We start from the raw sequence: 16,885 nt of genomic DNA, 5'->3' as shown, positions 1-16,885 counted from the left end.
TGTTTTCCACAGACAATGTCCATCAGTCAATAAAAAATTATGGAACACAAAAATTCAAGAAAAAACAAACTATTGTAGACTAATCACCAGAACTGAACTCAAAGATGACTCAAATGTTGGTAATATCAGATTTGGGCTTTAAAATAACTATGATTGGGCTTCCCTGGTGGCGCAGTGGTTAAGAATCTGCCTGCCAATGCAGGGGACGCGGGTTCGAGCCCTGCTCCGGGAAGATCGCACATGCCGTGCAGCAACTATGCCTGTGTGCCACAACTACTGAGCCTGCGCTCTAGAGCCCGGGAGCCACAACTACTGAAGCCCGCACGCCTAGAGCCCGTGCTCTGCAACAGGAGAAGCCACCGCAATGAGAAGCCCACGCACTGCAACGAAGAGTAGCCCCCGCTCGCCACAACTAAACAAAGCCTGCGCGGAGCAAAGAAAACCCAACGCAGCCAAAAATAAATAAATAAATAAACAAACAAATAAATAAATTTAAAATGAAATAAAATAACTATGATTAAAAATCAGAGACAGAAATAAGAATGGTGGGGCTGGGCAGAGAAGGAAATGGGGAGCTATTGTTTAATGGGTATGGATTTTCAGTTCTTATATAAGATGAAAAGAGTCATGGAGATGGATGGTAGTGTTGGTTGTACAACATTACGAATGTATTTAATACCACTGAACTGTACATTTAAAAATGGTTAAAAAGGTAATATATATTATATATGTTAATATATAATATATAATGTTATAATGTTACACACACACAAGTGCTTGCAAAACTGGTAAAATCTGCAAAAGCTCTCTGGATTTTACTAATATCAATTTTCTGGTTTTGATAGTATACTATAATTATGCAGGATGTTATCACTCTCAGAGGCTGGATGAAGTGTATATAGAAATCTCCTTGTATATTGTTTTTATTGCAACTTCTTGTGAGTCTCTAATTATTTCCAAATTGAAAGTTTAAAATGTGTAAGAATAGATAACTGTTGAAGGTGCCTAATGGGTAGCTACAGGTTAATTATACTATTATTTTTACATATCCATGTATCCCCCCACTTTTCAAAAGTTTGATTCACACCACTTCACTTTTACCAAAGACCTACATTATTACCTCTTTTTGCTAATTGAAAGAAATCTGATAGAAGAATTTTCACTTTTACGAAAAAAGGCAAAAAGTGAAAATAACATTCAGGGTTTGTTTTGGAGTGAGCCATCACAGAGGCAACATGCACCCTGAGCAGTGAAAGTGGCACCACCAAGCTCCTTCCCCAGAAACTACACTCAGCATCTCAGCATCAAGCCACCATAGCTTTGAACTGTGTCTGTGAGCATTTGTGCTGTATCTTGATTTATTTTGTACATCTGTTAGCAAAACGTGTCCTGAGGTAACTGCTTCTTCACTTTACACCATTCTGGCTTACAAAAGGTTTCATAGGAATGCTCTATTTTCAGATGTGGGGGAACTTATATTTAAAATTTTCCATAATAAAACATTAAAGAAAAAAATAACTATGATTAATAAGTTAAAAGATCTAGTGAAAAAAGGTAGATAACATTCATGAAGAAATGGGGAATTTCAGCAGAGAGAGAAAAATTAAGAATCAAATGAAAACACTAGAAATAAAAAAACATTACATTAGAGATGAAGAATTTCTTCAATGGGCTCATTGGCAGAATGGACTTCAGCTGAGGAAAGAATCTGTGAACTTTAAGATAGGGTAATAGAAATTATCCAAAATGAAATGCAAAGAAGAAAAGAGTGAAAGAAATAGAACAGAGCATCCAAACACTGAGACAATATATCAAATGTTCTAACATATGGCTAATCAGAGTTGGAGAAGAAGAAAGAGAACAGGACAGAAAAAGTATCTGAAAAGATGTGGTTGGGAATTTTCACATAAACACACCTTAGAAAGAGCACAAACTGTCAAAAAACAATATTAATAGAAACATTTGAAAGCAGCCCAAAAAATGCATGCACACACAAAAACAATATAGCAGACTTCTTTTCACAACCCATGTACTCCAGTAAACACTGGAAGGATTGCTTTAAAGATGTGAAAGAAAAACTGTCAATACAATTGTCAATGGTCAACAACACATTCCTGGTTTTCCTCCCATCTCCCAGTTTTCTAATTTCTTTGCATGATCCTTTAATTCTATTCAGCAGGACATTTTAGAATTCCTTAAGCTTCAGTGGCAGTCCTTTTCCTATTTTCACTCTATATTCTCTCCATAGGCAATCTCATTCCTGCTCAAAGTTTTAACTTTACCCACTGGCAGATAACCCCATTGTTTATATCTCCTACCTACACCTCTTCTTAGCTTCCTACTTCTTATTTTTACTTCAGTGTTTCAAAGGCACTTAAGTTCAACATGTCCAAACTGAAGTCACCAACTCATCTGACATGGTCTTCTTCCAACTTTTCCCATCTCAACAAATGCAATCACCATCACCAAGGAGTTAGCACCTGTCAGTGACTCCTGACTCCTCTTATTTAACCAACACCATGCCTATTCAATTGTGCTTCCTAAATATCCCCCAAATCCATTCAGCCCTCTATCTCAACCACCATTATTCTAGTCCAAACTACAAACTTCTGTTTCCCTGAACTGTTTTATAGGATAGTCACTGACCCTCCTGTATCCAATTTTGCACCCCTTAAATCCCTTCTCCCTGCAACATCAAAAATAATTCTTTCCAGGATGTCACACTTCTGTCTTCCTTAGGCTCTGCTTAAAATCTTTCAATAGCTTCACATTGGTCTTAGGACTATGGTCAAACTCCTTATACCAAAATCCATAGTGTGGACCTTACATACGTTCCTAACCTCATCTTATACCATACTCCCCTGCTCTTGCCCTCTCCCAGACACTCTGGCCTCCTGTTCCCCCCCCTAGCACAGTGCCTATGTATAAGCTATCCTATCTAGGACCTCTTTTGTTAGTGTATGCCTGCTCATTTTTCAGATATCAGCTCAAGTTTCAGGAAATTATTCTATGTTCTCCCTGAAAGTCAAATTCCTGATACATGCTTCAACAGTACTGTGCAACGCTTATTTGTAGCATTTGCCACAACCATAATTTTAGATTTATTTCTGCAATTATTTAATCTGACTTCGCTACTAGGCTATAAATTCCATGAGGATCAAGGATTATATCTGGTTTTGTTTACATTTTATTTTAATGCCTAGCACATGGTGAATGTACAATAAATTTTAATTGAGTGAATGAGAGACATAGAAAATATAGGCTTAAATATAAGCCACAATAATGGTGTTATGCTTTCAGAGATACTTTGATATTTACTTATCAAGAAAAAAGAACAGGTAAACTTAAAATTATAAACTGAAAGAAATTCCTAAGAAAAAAAAAGGAAAATATCTTACCTAGACACAAATTCACTTAATTCTGAATATTCAGTGGGTTCCATTATTATGCTGAGGTCAGTAATAACAGAAGATAAACTCTCCTCATTCTAAAACAGAGACAAAAAAACTTTTTTGTATCAAAGCACAGTCAACTTTTAAATAAAATAAAGAGACAAAACTACTTTCAAAATATGTAAAATGAAATGTCACCAAGTAATAGGAAAAAGTACTGCAAATATGGGTTACTTTTTTTTTTTAATTTTTATTGGAGTGTAGTTGATTTACAATGTTCTGTTAGTTTCACGTGTACAGCAAAGTGAATCAGTTATACATGTACAGATATGCACTCTTTTTTAGATTCTTTTCCCATATAGGTCGTTACAGAGTACTGAGTAGAGTTCCCTGTGCTAAATGTCCTTATTAGTTATCTATTTTATATATAGTAGTCTGTATATGTCAATCCCAATCTCCCAATTTATCTCTCCCCTCCCCTTTTCCCCCAGTGACCATAAGTTTGTTTTTTACTTCTGTGACTCTATTTCTGTTTTGTAAATAAGTTCATTTGTACCATTTTTTTAGATTTCACATATAAATATCATATGATATTTACCTTTCTCTGTCTGACTTACTTCACTTAGTATGACAATCTCTAGGTCCATCCATGTTGCTGCAAATGGCATTATTTCATTCTTTTTTTATGGCTGAGTAATATTCCATTGTATATACATACCACATCTTTATCCATTCCTCTGTTGATGGACATTTAGGTTGCTTCCATGTCCTGGCTATTGTAAATAGTGCTACAATGAACACTGGGGTGCATATATCTTTTTGAATTATGGTTTCCTCCAGATATATGACCAGGAGTGGGATTGTTGGATCATATGGTAGCTCTATTTTTAGTTTTTTAAGAAACCTCCATACTGTTCTCTATAATGGTTGTACCAATTTACATTCCCACCAACAGTGTAGGAGGTTTCCCTTTTCTCCACACCCTCTCCAGCATTTATTGTTTGTAGATTTTTTGATGATTGCCATTCTGACTGGTGTGAGGTGATATCTAAATAGTTTTGATTTGCATTTCTCTAATAGTGATGTTGAGCATCTTTTCATGTGCCTCTTGGCCATCTGTATGTCTTCTTTGGAGAAATGTCTATTTAGATCTTCTGGCCATTTTTTGATTGGGTTGTTTATTTTTTGATATTGAGCTGCTTGAGCTGTTTGTACATTTTGGAGATTAATCCCTTGTCGGTTGCTTCGTTAGCAAATATTTTCTCCCATTCTCTGGGTTGTCTTTTTGTTTTGTTTATGGTTTCCTTTGCTGTGCAAATGGGTTACTTCTTAAAAGAGTGAAATCAGATCCTCACTCCATACCAAAAACCAAAATGAACTCCAAGTGAATTACTTACTTAAATGTTAACACTGAAACCATAAAGTATTAGGAGGGAATATAGACATGTAACTGATTACTGAGTGAGAAAGAACTTTCTAAGCAAACAATAACAACAAAAAAGCAAATATGATTACATAAAAACACAAACTATCGATATAAAATGACTTTATAACTAAAAGAAAAGAAATAAACGGGAAAATTTGTACTATAAAAATGACAAGGAGGGCTTCCCTGGTGGCGCAGTGGTTGAGAATCTGCCTGCCGATGCAGGGGACACGGGTTCAAGCCCTGGTCTGGGAAGATCCCACATGCCGCGGAGCAACTAGGCCCGTGAGCCACAACTACTGAGCCTGTGCATCTGGAGCCTGTGCTCCGCAACAAGAGAGGTCACGATAGTGAGAGGCCCGTGCACCACGATGAAGAGTGGCCCCTGCTTGCTGCAACTGGAGAAAGCCCTCGCACAGAAATGAAGACCCAACACAGCCAAAAATAAATAAATAAATAAATAAATAATTAAAAATGAATATCTGCTTATTAAAAAAAAAGTGACAAGGAGATATGAAAACTTAAAAGAAAAAGGCACATAACATGCACTAAAAACTCAGAGGCAAAAGACAAGTTACATGGAAGAAAAATGTTTGCTCTGACAAGTAATAAGATAAATGTAAATTAAAACAATGAGATGACACTTTTACCTATAACACTGTTTTGACAACGCAACCTTAAAATGTTTATATTCTCTGTCTCAGCAATTTGAATTCTAAGAATATATCATAAAGAAATACGGAATGAAGACAAAGACTAACAGCTCCGTATTACAAAAAGCCAAAAACAACTCTATATTCAATAATGGGGATTGTTAAATAAACTGTTAACTACTCTGATCTGCAAAATCCAGGTTTTCTCCTTTACTCTAGTAAATTTTCTTCCATTATATATTTACCTATAATTTCTCTTTCATTTTTTCTTGTTTTTGGAAAAATCATATGAATCTTCATAGTCTGTCTTCCAGATTTTTCTTCTTTTCAATTGCACTTGTAGGTGATTTTTCTCAAGCCTATCCTCCATATTCTACTCCTAACTACTTCTAATTTAGTTTTCAGCACTATAATCATTTTATTCTTCCTTTCTTTCTTTCTCCCAGCTCTCTTTCCCTCTTATTCAATTTTCTTTGAATGCTTTCATTTGAGATTGCAGTTATAATATAGCATGTTCTTTTATTTCCTGGATTAATTATTTCGAAGAGAATTTATCTACATTTTCTAATTCCTTTCATGGTAAGGTTTCTAAATGATGATTAACAAATTCTGTACCATTTTTGTGTTCTGTACTCTGTGGATCTTTTTTGTTAACAGGAGTAGATCTAGCAATTTCTGTTATTTCCTAAGGATATAGAGTGAGTAGATAATGCTTGACTGTTTCCCATTTGTCTGGGTAATATCTGACTTGTCTTTCTGTATTTTCAGCTGCTAGAGAAATGGATATTAATGGCTTATAATCACTGTTTAGTTTTTTCAGCTGCTCAAGAATATAGTGGGAATTGTTAGGAGCAGCTGTAGTCAAAGTAGACTGTTTGTGGGCATCTACCACCATATCTCATCAAAAACAAATTCCAGAACATTCTTACAGCTCAATAATGAAAAGACAAATAACCCAATTAAAAACTGGGCAATGGATCTCAACAGACATTTCATCAAAGATGATATACAAATGGCCAATAAGCTTATGAAAAGATGCTCAACATACTAATCATAATCTGGTACTTCCATCTGACCCAGTAATTCTCTACCTAGATTTATACAAGAAAAATGAAAACATACGTTCACTTAAAAACTTATACATGAATATCTTCAGAAATGTTATCCATAACAGCCAAAAGGTGAAAACAAGCGAAATGTTTCTCAGCTGACGAATGAATAAACAAAATGTGACAGATCCTCAAGGCGCAGCCAAAAAAAAATTTTAAAAAGAATGAAGTAATGATATATGCTACAATATGAATGAATCCTGAAAACATTGTGCTAAGTGAAAGAAACCAGTCAAAAAATTTGTAATCATACAAATTATATGATTCCACTTTTATGAAATGCCGAGAATAGGCAAATCCATAGAGATAGAAGATAGATAAGTTAGGTCTGGGCAGAAGAAGGGCAAATGAGGGGTGATAAAGAGCATGGGGTTTCTCTTTGAGGTGATAAAAAAGTTCTAAAATTGATGTGGTGATGGTTGCACAAAGCTGAATAAATTAAAAACTGCTGAATGTATACTTTAAATGGATGAATTATATGGTATGTGAACTATATCTCAATAGAGCTGTTATAACAAAAAAAAAGGGAAAAAGAAAAAAAATCTCAGAGGAATGCCTTGTCTTTTGTTTGAGTATGTGTAAGTGTTTTGGATTTTGGCCTTATACCCATTAGAATAGGCAAACTATCCTGTCATCATAAAGCCTATGATTTACTGGCCCCTCCATTTTTTATTCATTCATTCATTCATTTATTTTTGGTATGTTGTGAATTCTTCAAGATATTTTTGGGCTTCCCTGGTGGCGCAGTGGTTGAGAATCTGCCTGCCAATGCAGGGGACACGGGTTCGAGCCCTGGTCTGGGAAGATCTCACATGCCGCGGAGCAACTGGGCCTGTGAGCCACAACTACTGAGCCTGAGCGTCTGGAGCCTGTGCTCCGCAACAAGAGAGGCCGCGATAGTGAGAGGCCCGCGCACTGCGATGAAGAGTGGCCCCCACTTGCCACAACTGGAGAAAGCCCTCGCACAGAAACGAAGACCCAACACAGCCAAAAATAAAAATAATAGATAAATAATAAATAAAAAATAAAAATAAAAAAAGATATTTTTTCTCCATCTCTCTCCTTGTCAGTCATACTGCTAACGAGGTCAACCCACCCCAACTGGCAAACAAGGGAAGGATCTTATAAACAACCTGACCTCAAAGACCCTGCATGAGCCTCAGCAGCACATTCCTTTCTACCACAGTCAATGTAAGCCCACATTTCTCATTCTTCTCTACAACTTAAGGGTTTGGGTAGAGACATTCGAGAAAAGGGTCCTGTAACTTCACAAAATACCCTACATCAGATTTCAGTGTTTTCTTTCATTTGGGTTTGAATATCATCACATCAGGTACATTTTCTTTGGAGCCTATGATATGGGACTGTATTCTTTTTTTTTTTTTGGATTGTATTCTTTAAAAAAAATTTTTTTTTGAGATATAATTGACATATAACACTATATTAGTTTCAGGTGTACAAAATCATGATTACATATTTGTATATATTGTGAACTGATCACATAGTCAATATTCAACACCGCACATAATTACAAAAATTGTTTCTTTGTGATGATTTGAAGATTTACTTTCTTAGCAACTTTCAAAAATGCAATAAAGTATTATTAACTATAGTTGCCATACTGTACATTAGATCCCCATGACTAATTTATTTTCTAACTGGAGGTCTGTACCTTTTGACCACCGTCACCCATTTCCCCCAACCCCCTCCCCTGGCAACCACCAATCTATCTTCTGCATCTATAAGCTTGCTCTTCTTTTTGTTTATCTAGGAATCTGTTTCCTAGATTCCACATATAAGTGAGAGCATACAGTACTTGTCTTTCTCTGTCCAAGTTCACTTAGCATAATGCCCTCAAGGTCCATCCATGTTGTCACAAATGGCAAGATTTCATTCATTTTATGGCTGAATAATATTCCATTTTATATACAGACCACATTTTCTTTATCCATTCGTCCATCGATGGACACTAAATTTGTTTCCATGTCTCGGTTATTGTAAATAATGCTGCAATGAACATGGGGGTGCATGTATCTTTTTGAGTTAGTGTTTTTGTTTCCTTTGAATAAAATACCCAGAAGAATTGCTGGATCATGTAACAGCTATATTTTTAACTTTCTGAGGAGCCTCCATATTGTTTTCCATAGTGGCTGCACCAATTTACATTGCGACCAACAGTGCACAAGAATTTCCATTTCCCTACATCCTCACCAACACTTGTTATTTCTTGTACTTTTTACATTACACATTCTAACAGGTGTGAGGTTATATCTAATTGTGGTTTTGATTTACATTTCCTCAATGAATAGTGTAATGTTGAACACCTTTGCATGTACCTGCTGGTCTTCTGTTTGTCTTCTCTGGAAAAATGTCTAATCAAATCCTCTGCCCATTTTTAATCAGATATTTTTTTCACTATTGAGTTTTATGAGTTCTTTACATGTTTTGGATATTAACACCTTATCAGACATGATTTGCAAATATTTTCTCCCATTCAGCCTTGTAATTTTGTTGATGGTTTCCTTTGCTGTGCAGAAACTTTTTAGGTTCATGTAGTTCTACTTGTTTATTTTTGCCTTTAGTGTCAAATCCAAAAAATCATCACCAGAATGATGTCAAGGAGCTTACCACCTATGTTTTCTTCTAGGAGTCTTATGGTCTCAGGTCTTACATTCAAATCTTTAATCCATTTTGAGTTAGATTTTAATGTATGATGTAAGAGTGGTCCAGTTTCATCCTTTTGCATGTGGCTATCCAGTTTTCCCAACACCATTTATTGAAGAGACTATCCTTTCCCCTTTCTATAATCTTGGCTGTTTTGACATAAATTAATTGACCATATATGCATGGGTTTATTTCTTGGGTTCTCTATTCTGTTCCATTGACATATGTATCCATTTTATGCCAACACAATATTGTTTAGATCACTATAGCTTTGTAATACAGTTTGAACTCAAGATGCGTAATAGCTCCAGGCTTATTCTTTCTCAAGATTGCTTTGGAGATACTTGGTGGCACAGTGGTTAAGAATCCACCTGCCAATGCAGGGGACACGGGTTTGAGCCCTGGTCCAGGAAGATCCCACATGCCGTGGAGCAACTAAGCCCATGTGCCAAAACTACTGAAGCCCGCATGCCTAGAGTCCGTGCTCTGCAACAAGAGAAGCCACCACAATGAGAAGACTGCACACCACAACAAAGAGTAGCCCCGGCTCACCGCAACTAGAGAAAGCCCGCGTGCAGCAACGAAGACCCAATGCAGCCAAAAATAAATAAATAAATAAATACATTTATTAAAAAAAAAAAAAAAAAGATTGCATTGGCTATTTGGGATCTTTTGTGGTTCCAAACAAATTCTAAGAGTTTTTTCTATTTCTGTGAAAACCATCGTTGGAATTTTGGTAGGGATTGCACTGAATCTGCAGATAGCTTTTGTCAGTATGGACATTTTAACAACATTAATTCTTCCTATCTATGAGCATGGAGTATCTTTCTACTTATTTGTGTTATAAACTTCTTTCATCAATGTCTTATAGTTTTCAGTGCACCGCCCTTTCACCTCCTTGGTTAAACTTATTTGTAGGTATTTTATTCTTTTTGATGCTATTGTAAATGAAATTGTTTTCTTAATTTCTCTGATAGTTCATTATTAGTGTATAGATATGCAACAGATTTATTGATTCTGTATTCTGCAACTTAAGTGAATTAGTTCATTTGTTCTAACAGTTTTTTTGGTTCTTTTTTTTTTAGTGGAGTCTTCAGGGTTTTCTATAAATAATAACATGTCATCTATGAATGGTGACAGTATGACTTCTTTCTTTCCAATTTGGATGCCTTTTATTTCTTTTTTTTAATCTAACTGATCTGGCTAAAACTTCCAATACTGTGTTGGATAAACACGGCAAGAACGGGCATCCTTTGTCTTATTCTAGATCTTACAGGAAAAGCTTTCAGCTTTTTACTATTGAGTGTGAAGTTAGCTGTGAGCTTATCATATATGTCCTTTATTATTTTGAGGTATATTCCCTCCATACCCACTTTTTTTTAACATTTTAATAATAACTTTATCTTTTTCTAACATCTTTATTGGAGTATAATTGCTTTACAATGTTGTTAGTTTCTGCTGTACAACAAAGTGAATCAGCTATACGTATACATATATCCTCATATCTCCTCCCTCTTGCATCTCCCTCCCACCCTCCCTGTCCCTATGACCCCCTAGGTGGTCATAAAGCATGGAGCTGATCTCCCTGTGTTATGCGGCTGCTTCCCACTAGCTATCTATTTTATTTATTTATTTTAATTTTTTATTTTTTTAACATCTTTATTGGAGTATAATTGCTTTACAATGTTGTATCAGTTCCTGCTGCATAGCAAAGTGAATCAGCTATACATATACATATATCCCCATATCCCCTCCCTCTTGTGTCTCCCTCCCACCCTCCCTATCCTACCCCTCTAGGTGGTCACAAAGCATCAAGCTGATCTCCCTCTGCTATACAGCTGCTTCCCACTAGCTATCTATTTTACATTTGGTAGTGTATATATGTCAAGGCCACTCTCTTACTTCGTCCCAGCTTACCCTTCCCCCTCCCCATGTCCTCAAGTCCATTCTCTATGTCTGAGTCTTTATTCCTGTTCTGCCCCTAGGTTCGTCAGAACGTTTTTTTTTTTTTTTAGATTCCATATATATGTGTTAGCATACGGTATTTGTTTTTCTCTTTCTGACTTACTTCACTCTGTATGACAGACTCTAGGTCCACCCACCTCACTACAAGTAAGTCAATTTTGTTTCTTTTTATGGCTGAGTAATATTCCATTCAACTGTCGATGGACACTTAGGTTGCTTCCATGTCCTGGCTATTGTAAATAGTGCTGCAATGAACATTGTGGTACATGTCTCTTTTGGAATTATGGTTTTCTCAGGGTATATACCCAGTAGTGGGATTGCTGGGTCATATAGTAGTTCTATTTTTAGTTTTTTAAGGAACCTCCATACTGTCCTCCATAGTGGTTGTATCAATTTACATTCCAACCAACAGTGCAAGAGGGTTCCCTTTTCTCCACACCCTCTCCAGCATTTATTGTTTGTAGATTTTTTGATGATGGCCATTCTGACCGGTGTGAGGTGATACCTCATTGTAGTTTTGATTTGCATTTCTCTAATAATCAGTGATGTTGAGCAACCTTTCATGTGTTTGTTGGCAATCTGTATATCTTCTTTGGAGAAATGTCTATTTAGGTCTTCTGCCCATTTTTGGATTGGGTTACTTGCTTTTCTGATATTGAGCTACATGAGGTGCTTGTATACTTTGGAGATTAGTCCTTTGTCAGTTGCTTCGGTTGCAAATATTTTCTCCCATTCTGAGGGTTGTCTTTTCGTCTTGTTTATGGTTTCCTTTTCTGTGCAAAAGCTTTTCTATACCCACTTTGTTGAGGTTATTACCATAAATGGTTGCTGAATTTTATCAAATGCTTTTTCTGCATTTATTGAGATAATCATATGATTGTTTATCCTTTTTTGTTAATGTGGTGTAGCACGTCAATTGATTTGCAAATGTTGAACCATCCTTGCCTCCCTGGAATAAGTTCCACTTGATCATTGTGAATGATCCTTCTAATGTATTGCTGAATTTAGTTTGCTAATATTTTGTTGAAGATTTTTACATCTATGTTCACCAGGAATATTGGCTTATAATTTTCTTTTCTGTGCCCTTGTCTGTTTGGGGTATCAGGGTAAGCTGGCCTTGTAAAGTAAGTTCAGAAGTGTTCCTCCTTTTTTTGGAAGAGTTTGAGAAGCACTGGTATTAATTCCTCTTTAAATGTTTGGTAGCAGTCATCAGTGAAGCCATCTGGTCCTGGATTTTAGTTAGTTGGGAGGTTTTAAATTAGTGATTCAATCTCCCTATTAGTAACTGGTCTGTTCAGATTTTCTATTTTTTCCTGATTCAGTCTTGGAAGGTTGTTTTTAGGAGTTTATCCATTTGTTGGTGCATAATTGTTCACAGTAGTCTTTTATGATCCTTGGTATTCCTGTGGTAGCAGTTGTAATGACTCACTTTTCATTTCTGATTTTATCTGAGTTTTTTTTTTCTTGGTGAGTCTAGCTAAAGATTTATCAATTTTGATTATCCTTTCAAAGAATCTGCTCTTAATTTCATTGATCTTTTCTAAAGTCTTTTTAGTCTCTATTTCATTTGTTTCTGTTCTGATCTATGTTCATAGGTTTTTTGTTTGCCTTGTTTATTTGTTTGTTTTTGGCCCCACCAAGTGGCTTGCAGGATCTTAGTTCTCCCACCAGGGATCAAACCCAGGCCCTTGGCAGTGATAGCACAGAGTCCCAACCACTGGAACACCAGGGAATTCCCTCTGATCTATGTTATTCCCTTCCTTCTGGTAACTCTGGGCTTCATTTGTTCTTCTTTATCTTTATACCTCAGTTCCTTGAGGTATGAAGTTAGGTTGTTTGAGATTTTTCTTGTTTCTTCAGATGGGCATATATTGCTATGGTCTTCCCTTTCAGAACTGCTTTTACTGCAGCCCATAAGTTTTGGTATGTTGTATTTCCATTTTCATTAGTCTCAAGGTATTTCTTTATTTTGCTTCCATTTCTTTTTTGACCCATTGGTTGTTCAGTAGCATGTTTTTAATCTCCACATATTTGTGAAATTTCCAGCATTCTTCTTGTAATTGATTTCTAGCCATACCACTGTGGTTGGAAAAGATGCTTGACATCATTTCAACTTTCTTATATTTAAGACTTATAACATATAAGTTAAGAATATATGTTCTATCCTGGAGAATGTTCCATATATACCTGAAAAGAATGTGTATGGTGTTGCTTTTGGAAGGAATGTTCTATATAATTCTGTTAAGTCAACCTGGTCTAACGTGTTCTTTAAGGTCCATGTTTCCTTATTGATTTTCTCCCTGATCTATCCATTGATGTGTGATCAATTTAAGGTCCCCAATTATTATTATATTGCTGTCTGTTTCTCCTTTAGGTCTGTCAATATTTGCCTTGTATATGTAGGTGCTCCTCTGCTGGGTGCATAAGTATTTATAAATGTTATATCCTCTTATTGAATTGACCCCTTTAGCATGATGTAGTGCCCTCCTGTCCCTTATTATAGCCTTTTTTTAAAAGTCTATTTTGTCTGATATAAGTATAGCTACCACAGATTTCTTCTGGTTTTCATTTGCATGGAATATATTTTTCCATCCCTTCACTTTCAGTCTGTGTGTGTCCTTACACCTGAAGTGAGTCTCTCTTTTTTTTTTTTTAAATTTTATTTATTTATTTATTTTTGGCTGTGTTGGGCCGTCATTGCTGCACGAGGGCTTTTCTCTAGTTGCGGCGAGCGGGGGCTACTCTTCGTTGCAGTGCATGGGCTTCTCATTGCGGTGGCTTCTCTTGTTGCAGAGCACAGGCCCTAGGTGCATGGGCTTCAGTAGTTGTGGCACACGGGCTCAGTAGTTGTGGCTCACGGGCTCTAGAGCACAGGCTCAGTAGTTGTGGCGCACGGGCTTAGTTGCTCCGCGGCATGTGGGATCTTCCCAGACCAGGGCTCGAACCCATGTCCCCTGCATTGGCAGGTGGATTCTTAACCACTGTGCCACCAGGGAAGACCTGAAGTGAGTCTCTTGTAGGCAGCGTACAGAGGGGTCTTGTTTTTTATTTGTTCATCTACTCTATTTCTTTTGATTGGAGAATTTAGTCCATTTACATTTAAAGTAATTATTGATAGATATGTACTTAATGTCACTCTGTTCTTTGTTTTCTAGTGTTTTGTAGTTTCTCTGTTCTTCTCTTGCTTTCTTCCTTTGTGGTTAAATGACCTTCTTTAGTAGTATGCTAATATCCCTTTCTCATTACCTTTTGTGTATCTACTATAGGTTTCAGCTTTATGGTTACCATGAGGCTTACAAATAACAACTTACATTTATAACAGTCTCTTTTAAGTTGATAACAACTTAAACACATTCCAAAGCTCTACATGTTTACTCTCCCCCTCAACGTTTTATGTTCTTGATTTTACATTTTACATATTTTTATCATGTATATCCCTTAAATAATTATTGTATTTAGTTGTATTTACTATTTTTGTCTTTTAACCTTTGTATTAGCTTTATAAGTGATGAATTCACTACCTATACTACATATTTACATTTACCAGTGAGATTTATACTTTCACGTTTTCCTGTTACTAATTAATGCCATTTCTTTTCAGCTTAAAGAAATCCCTTTAACATTTCTTTTAAGGCTGGTTTAGTGGTGATGAACTCCTTTAGCTTTTGCTTATCTGCAAAATTCTTTTACCTCTTCTTCGATTCTGAATGATAACTTTGCCAGGTTGAGAATTCTTGGTTGGAAATTTTTTTCTTTCAGCACTTTGAATACATATGCCACTCTCATCTGACCTGCAAAGTTTCCGCTGAAAAATCTGCTTAAGGTCTTTAGGGTGTTCCCTTGTACATAACAATTGTTTTTCTCTTGCTGCTTTTAAGAGTCTCTCCTTGTTTTCAAATTTTGGTATTTTAATTTTAATGTGTCGGTGTGGGGTTTTTGCGGTTCCTATTATTTGGAACTCTCGGGGGTTCCTGGATCTGGTGAACTGTTTTTACAGTTTAGGGAAGTTTTCCACCATTATTTCTTCAAATATGTTTTCAGACCCTTTCTCTTCTCCTTCTGAGACTCCTTATAATGTGAATGTTAGCACACTTCATGTTGTCCCATAAATCCCTTAAGCTATCTTCACTTTTTTTTCATTCTCTTTCGTTTTTGCTGCTTTGATTTGGTGAGCTCCTGTGCCCTGTCTTTGAGTTCACTGATCTCTTCTTCTGTCTCATGTTGTCTGCTGTTAAAATCTCCGATGTATTTTTCAGTTCAGTTACTATACTCTTTAGCTTGGGGACTTCTGTTTGGAACTTTCTTATATTTTCCATATCTTTGTTGAAGTTCATGTTTTCATCCATTCTTCTCCTGAGTTTGGCTAGCACCTTTATAACCATTACTTTGAACTCTTTATCAGGTAAATTACTTATCTCTGTTTTGTTAAGGATTTTTCCTGAGGTTTTATCTTGTTCTTTCTTGTTTTGAACATATTCCTCTGTTTCTTCATTTTACTTGATTATCTATGTTGGTTTCTATGCATTAGATGAAACAGTCACCTCTCCAGTCTTGAAGGGCTGGCCTTGTGTAGGAGATGAACCTTACTGTTCAACCCTGCCCTAGTTCTTGGTCGTCTCTCAAACCTTTGTGATTATCCAAGCTGCCAATTTTATTTTTTATAGCTCCCAGTAGTTGAAGTTGTGCCAGGACCAAATATTCTTTTTAATTTAAAATTTTCCCTATTTTTGAATCTTTTTTTTCATTTCATTGCATTTCAGGCAGAGTAGTTATGAAAACATACTTAACTGTCACTTCCCCCAGAAACTGCCACCCATTTGACTTATTATGCTGTATGGACTATGAATGCTGACACATGTTAATTCTCACGTTCTTGTAACTCCTCACAAACAGTACAATAGCACTAACAACACCAGAGAGTAAATCTGGGGAAAAGAGTTGTATGCTCCAACTGCATCTGACAATAACAGCTGTGCCAACATGGGTAATCATTCAAACATTCTGGGTGTATTTCCCTATAAGAGGGTTGACCTAGATAATCTATAAGGTCACTTTTGGTGCCAGCATTCTATTAATATGATTTTAGGTCACTTTGGTTTCTAACATTGTACTACCATGATTTTATTATAACAGTATTCTATAAGTAAGATAATTTTATTGTTTAGGTTACTTTTTAATTTTCTGATAGTTAAACATCTCCCTCTAGTGGAAATTTTGTTTTAAAAAGTGTTTTAGAACACAGAAGGTTGCTATTTATTTACGACTGCTTTTTTTCTATCAGTCTCAACTATAAAAATCTGCTCAACACGTAAAATGGTAAAATTATTTTAGAAGGCAGTTTGGTACTATCAATCAGAATTTACATGTAAATCTCCTTTAAGCTGGCAATTCCACTAGAGATATAGTTCTAAAAATATACTTACCCAAGTAGGTCTAGAACATCTGAGGGTTTAACAATAAATAAAAAAAATCATAAAACTGGAAAGGTGCAGAGAGAAAGGGATTGTTCTTAACACAGCCTGGGACAGCATGCTCTTTTTGTAGCAAATTAGGTAAAACCAAGCAGTTGAAAAGCACCTACATACTTCGAAATGTATATAATGACAACTTATGTCCCTTTAGAGATTCAGCAATTACTGTGTTCAATGTCTTTCAAAGAATATAAATTGTTCCTCT

General features: G+C 36.0%; 1 protein-coding gene across 4 annotated transcripts in view; it reads right to left on the bottom strand.

Annotated features, from left to right (window-relative positions):
- The window catches only part of LOC118897018 (centromere protein P), a 234,680-nt gene that overhangs the window by 189,904 nt on the left and 27,891 nt on the right, over nucleotides 1-16,885 (bottom strand). For all 4 annotated transcript variants that reach the window (XM_036855745.1, XM_036855746.1, XM_036855744.1 and 1 more), the window contains exon 4: nucleotides 3,399-3,487. In XM_036855745.1, coding sequence (XP_036711640.1) covers nucleotides 3,399-3,487 — 89 coding nt within the window. The remainder of the gene's footprint in view (nucleotides 1-3,398; nucleotides 3,488-16,885) is intronic.

Source organism: Balaenoptera musculus, chromosome 6, assembly GCF_009873245.2.
Source record: "Balaenoptera musculus isolate JJ_BM4_2016_0621 chromosome 6, mBalMus1.pri.v3, whole genome shotgun sequence".
Lineage (NCBI taxonomy): Eukaryota > Metazoa > Chordata > Mammalia > Artiodactyla > Balaenopteridae > Balaenoptera > Balaenoptera musculus.
Note: the sequence above shows the minus strand (reverse complement) of the source record. Positions and strands in the feature narration are given on the sequence as shown.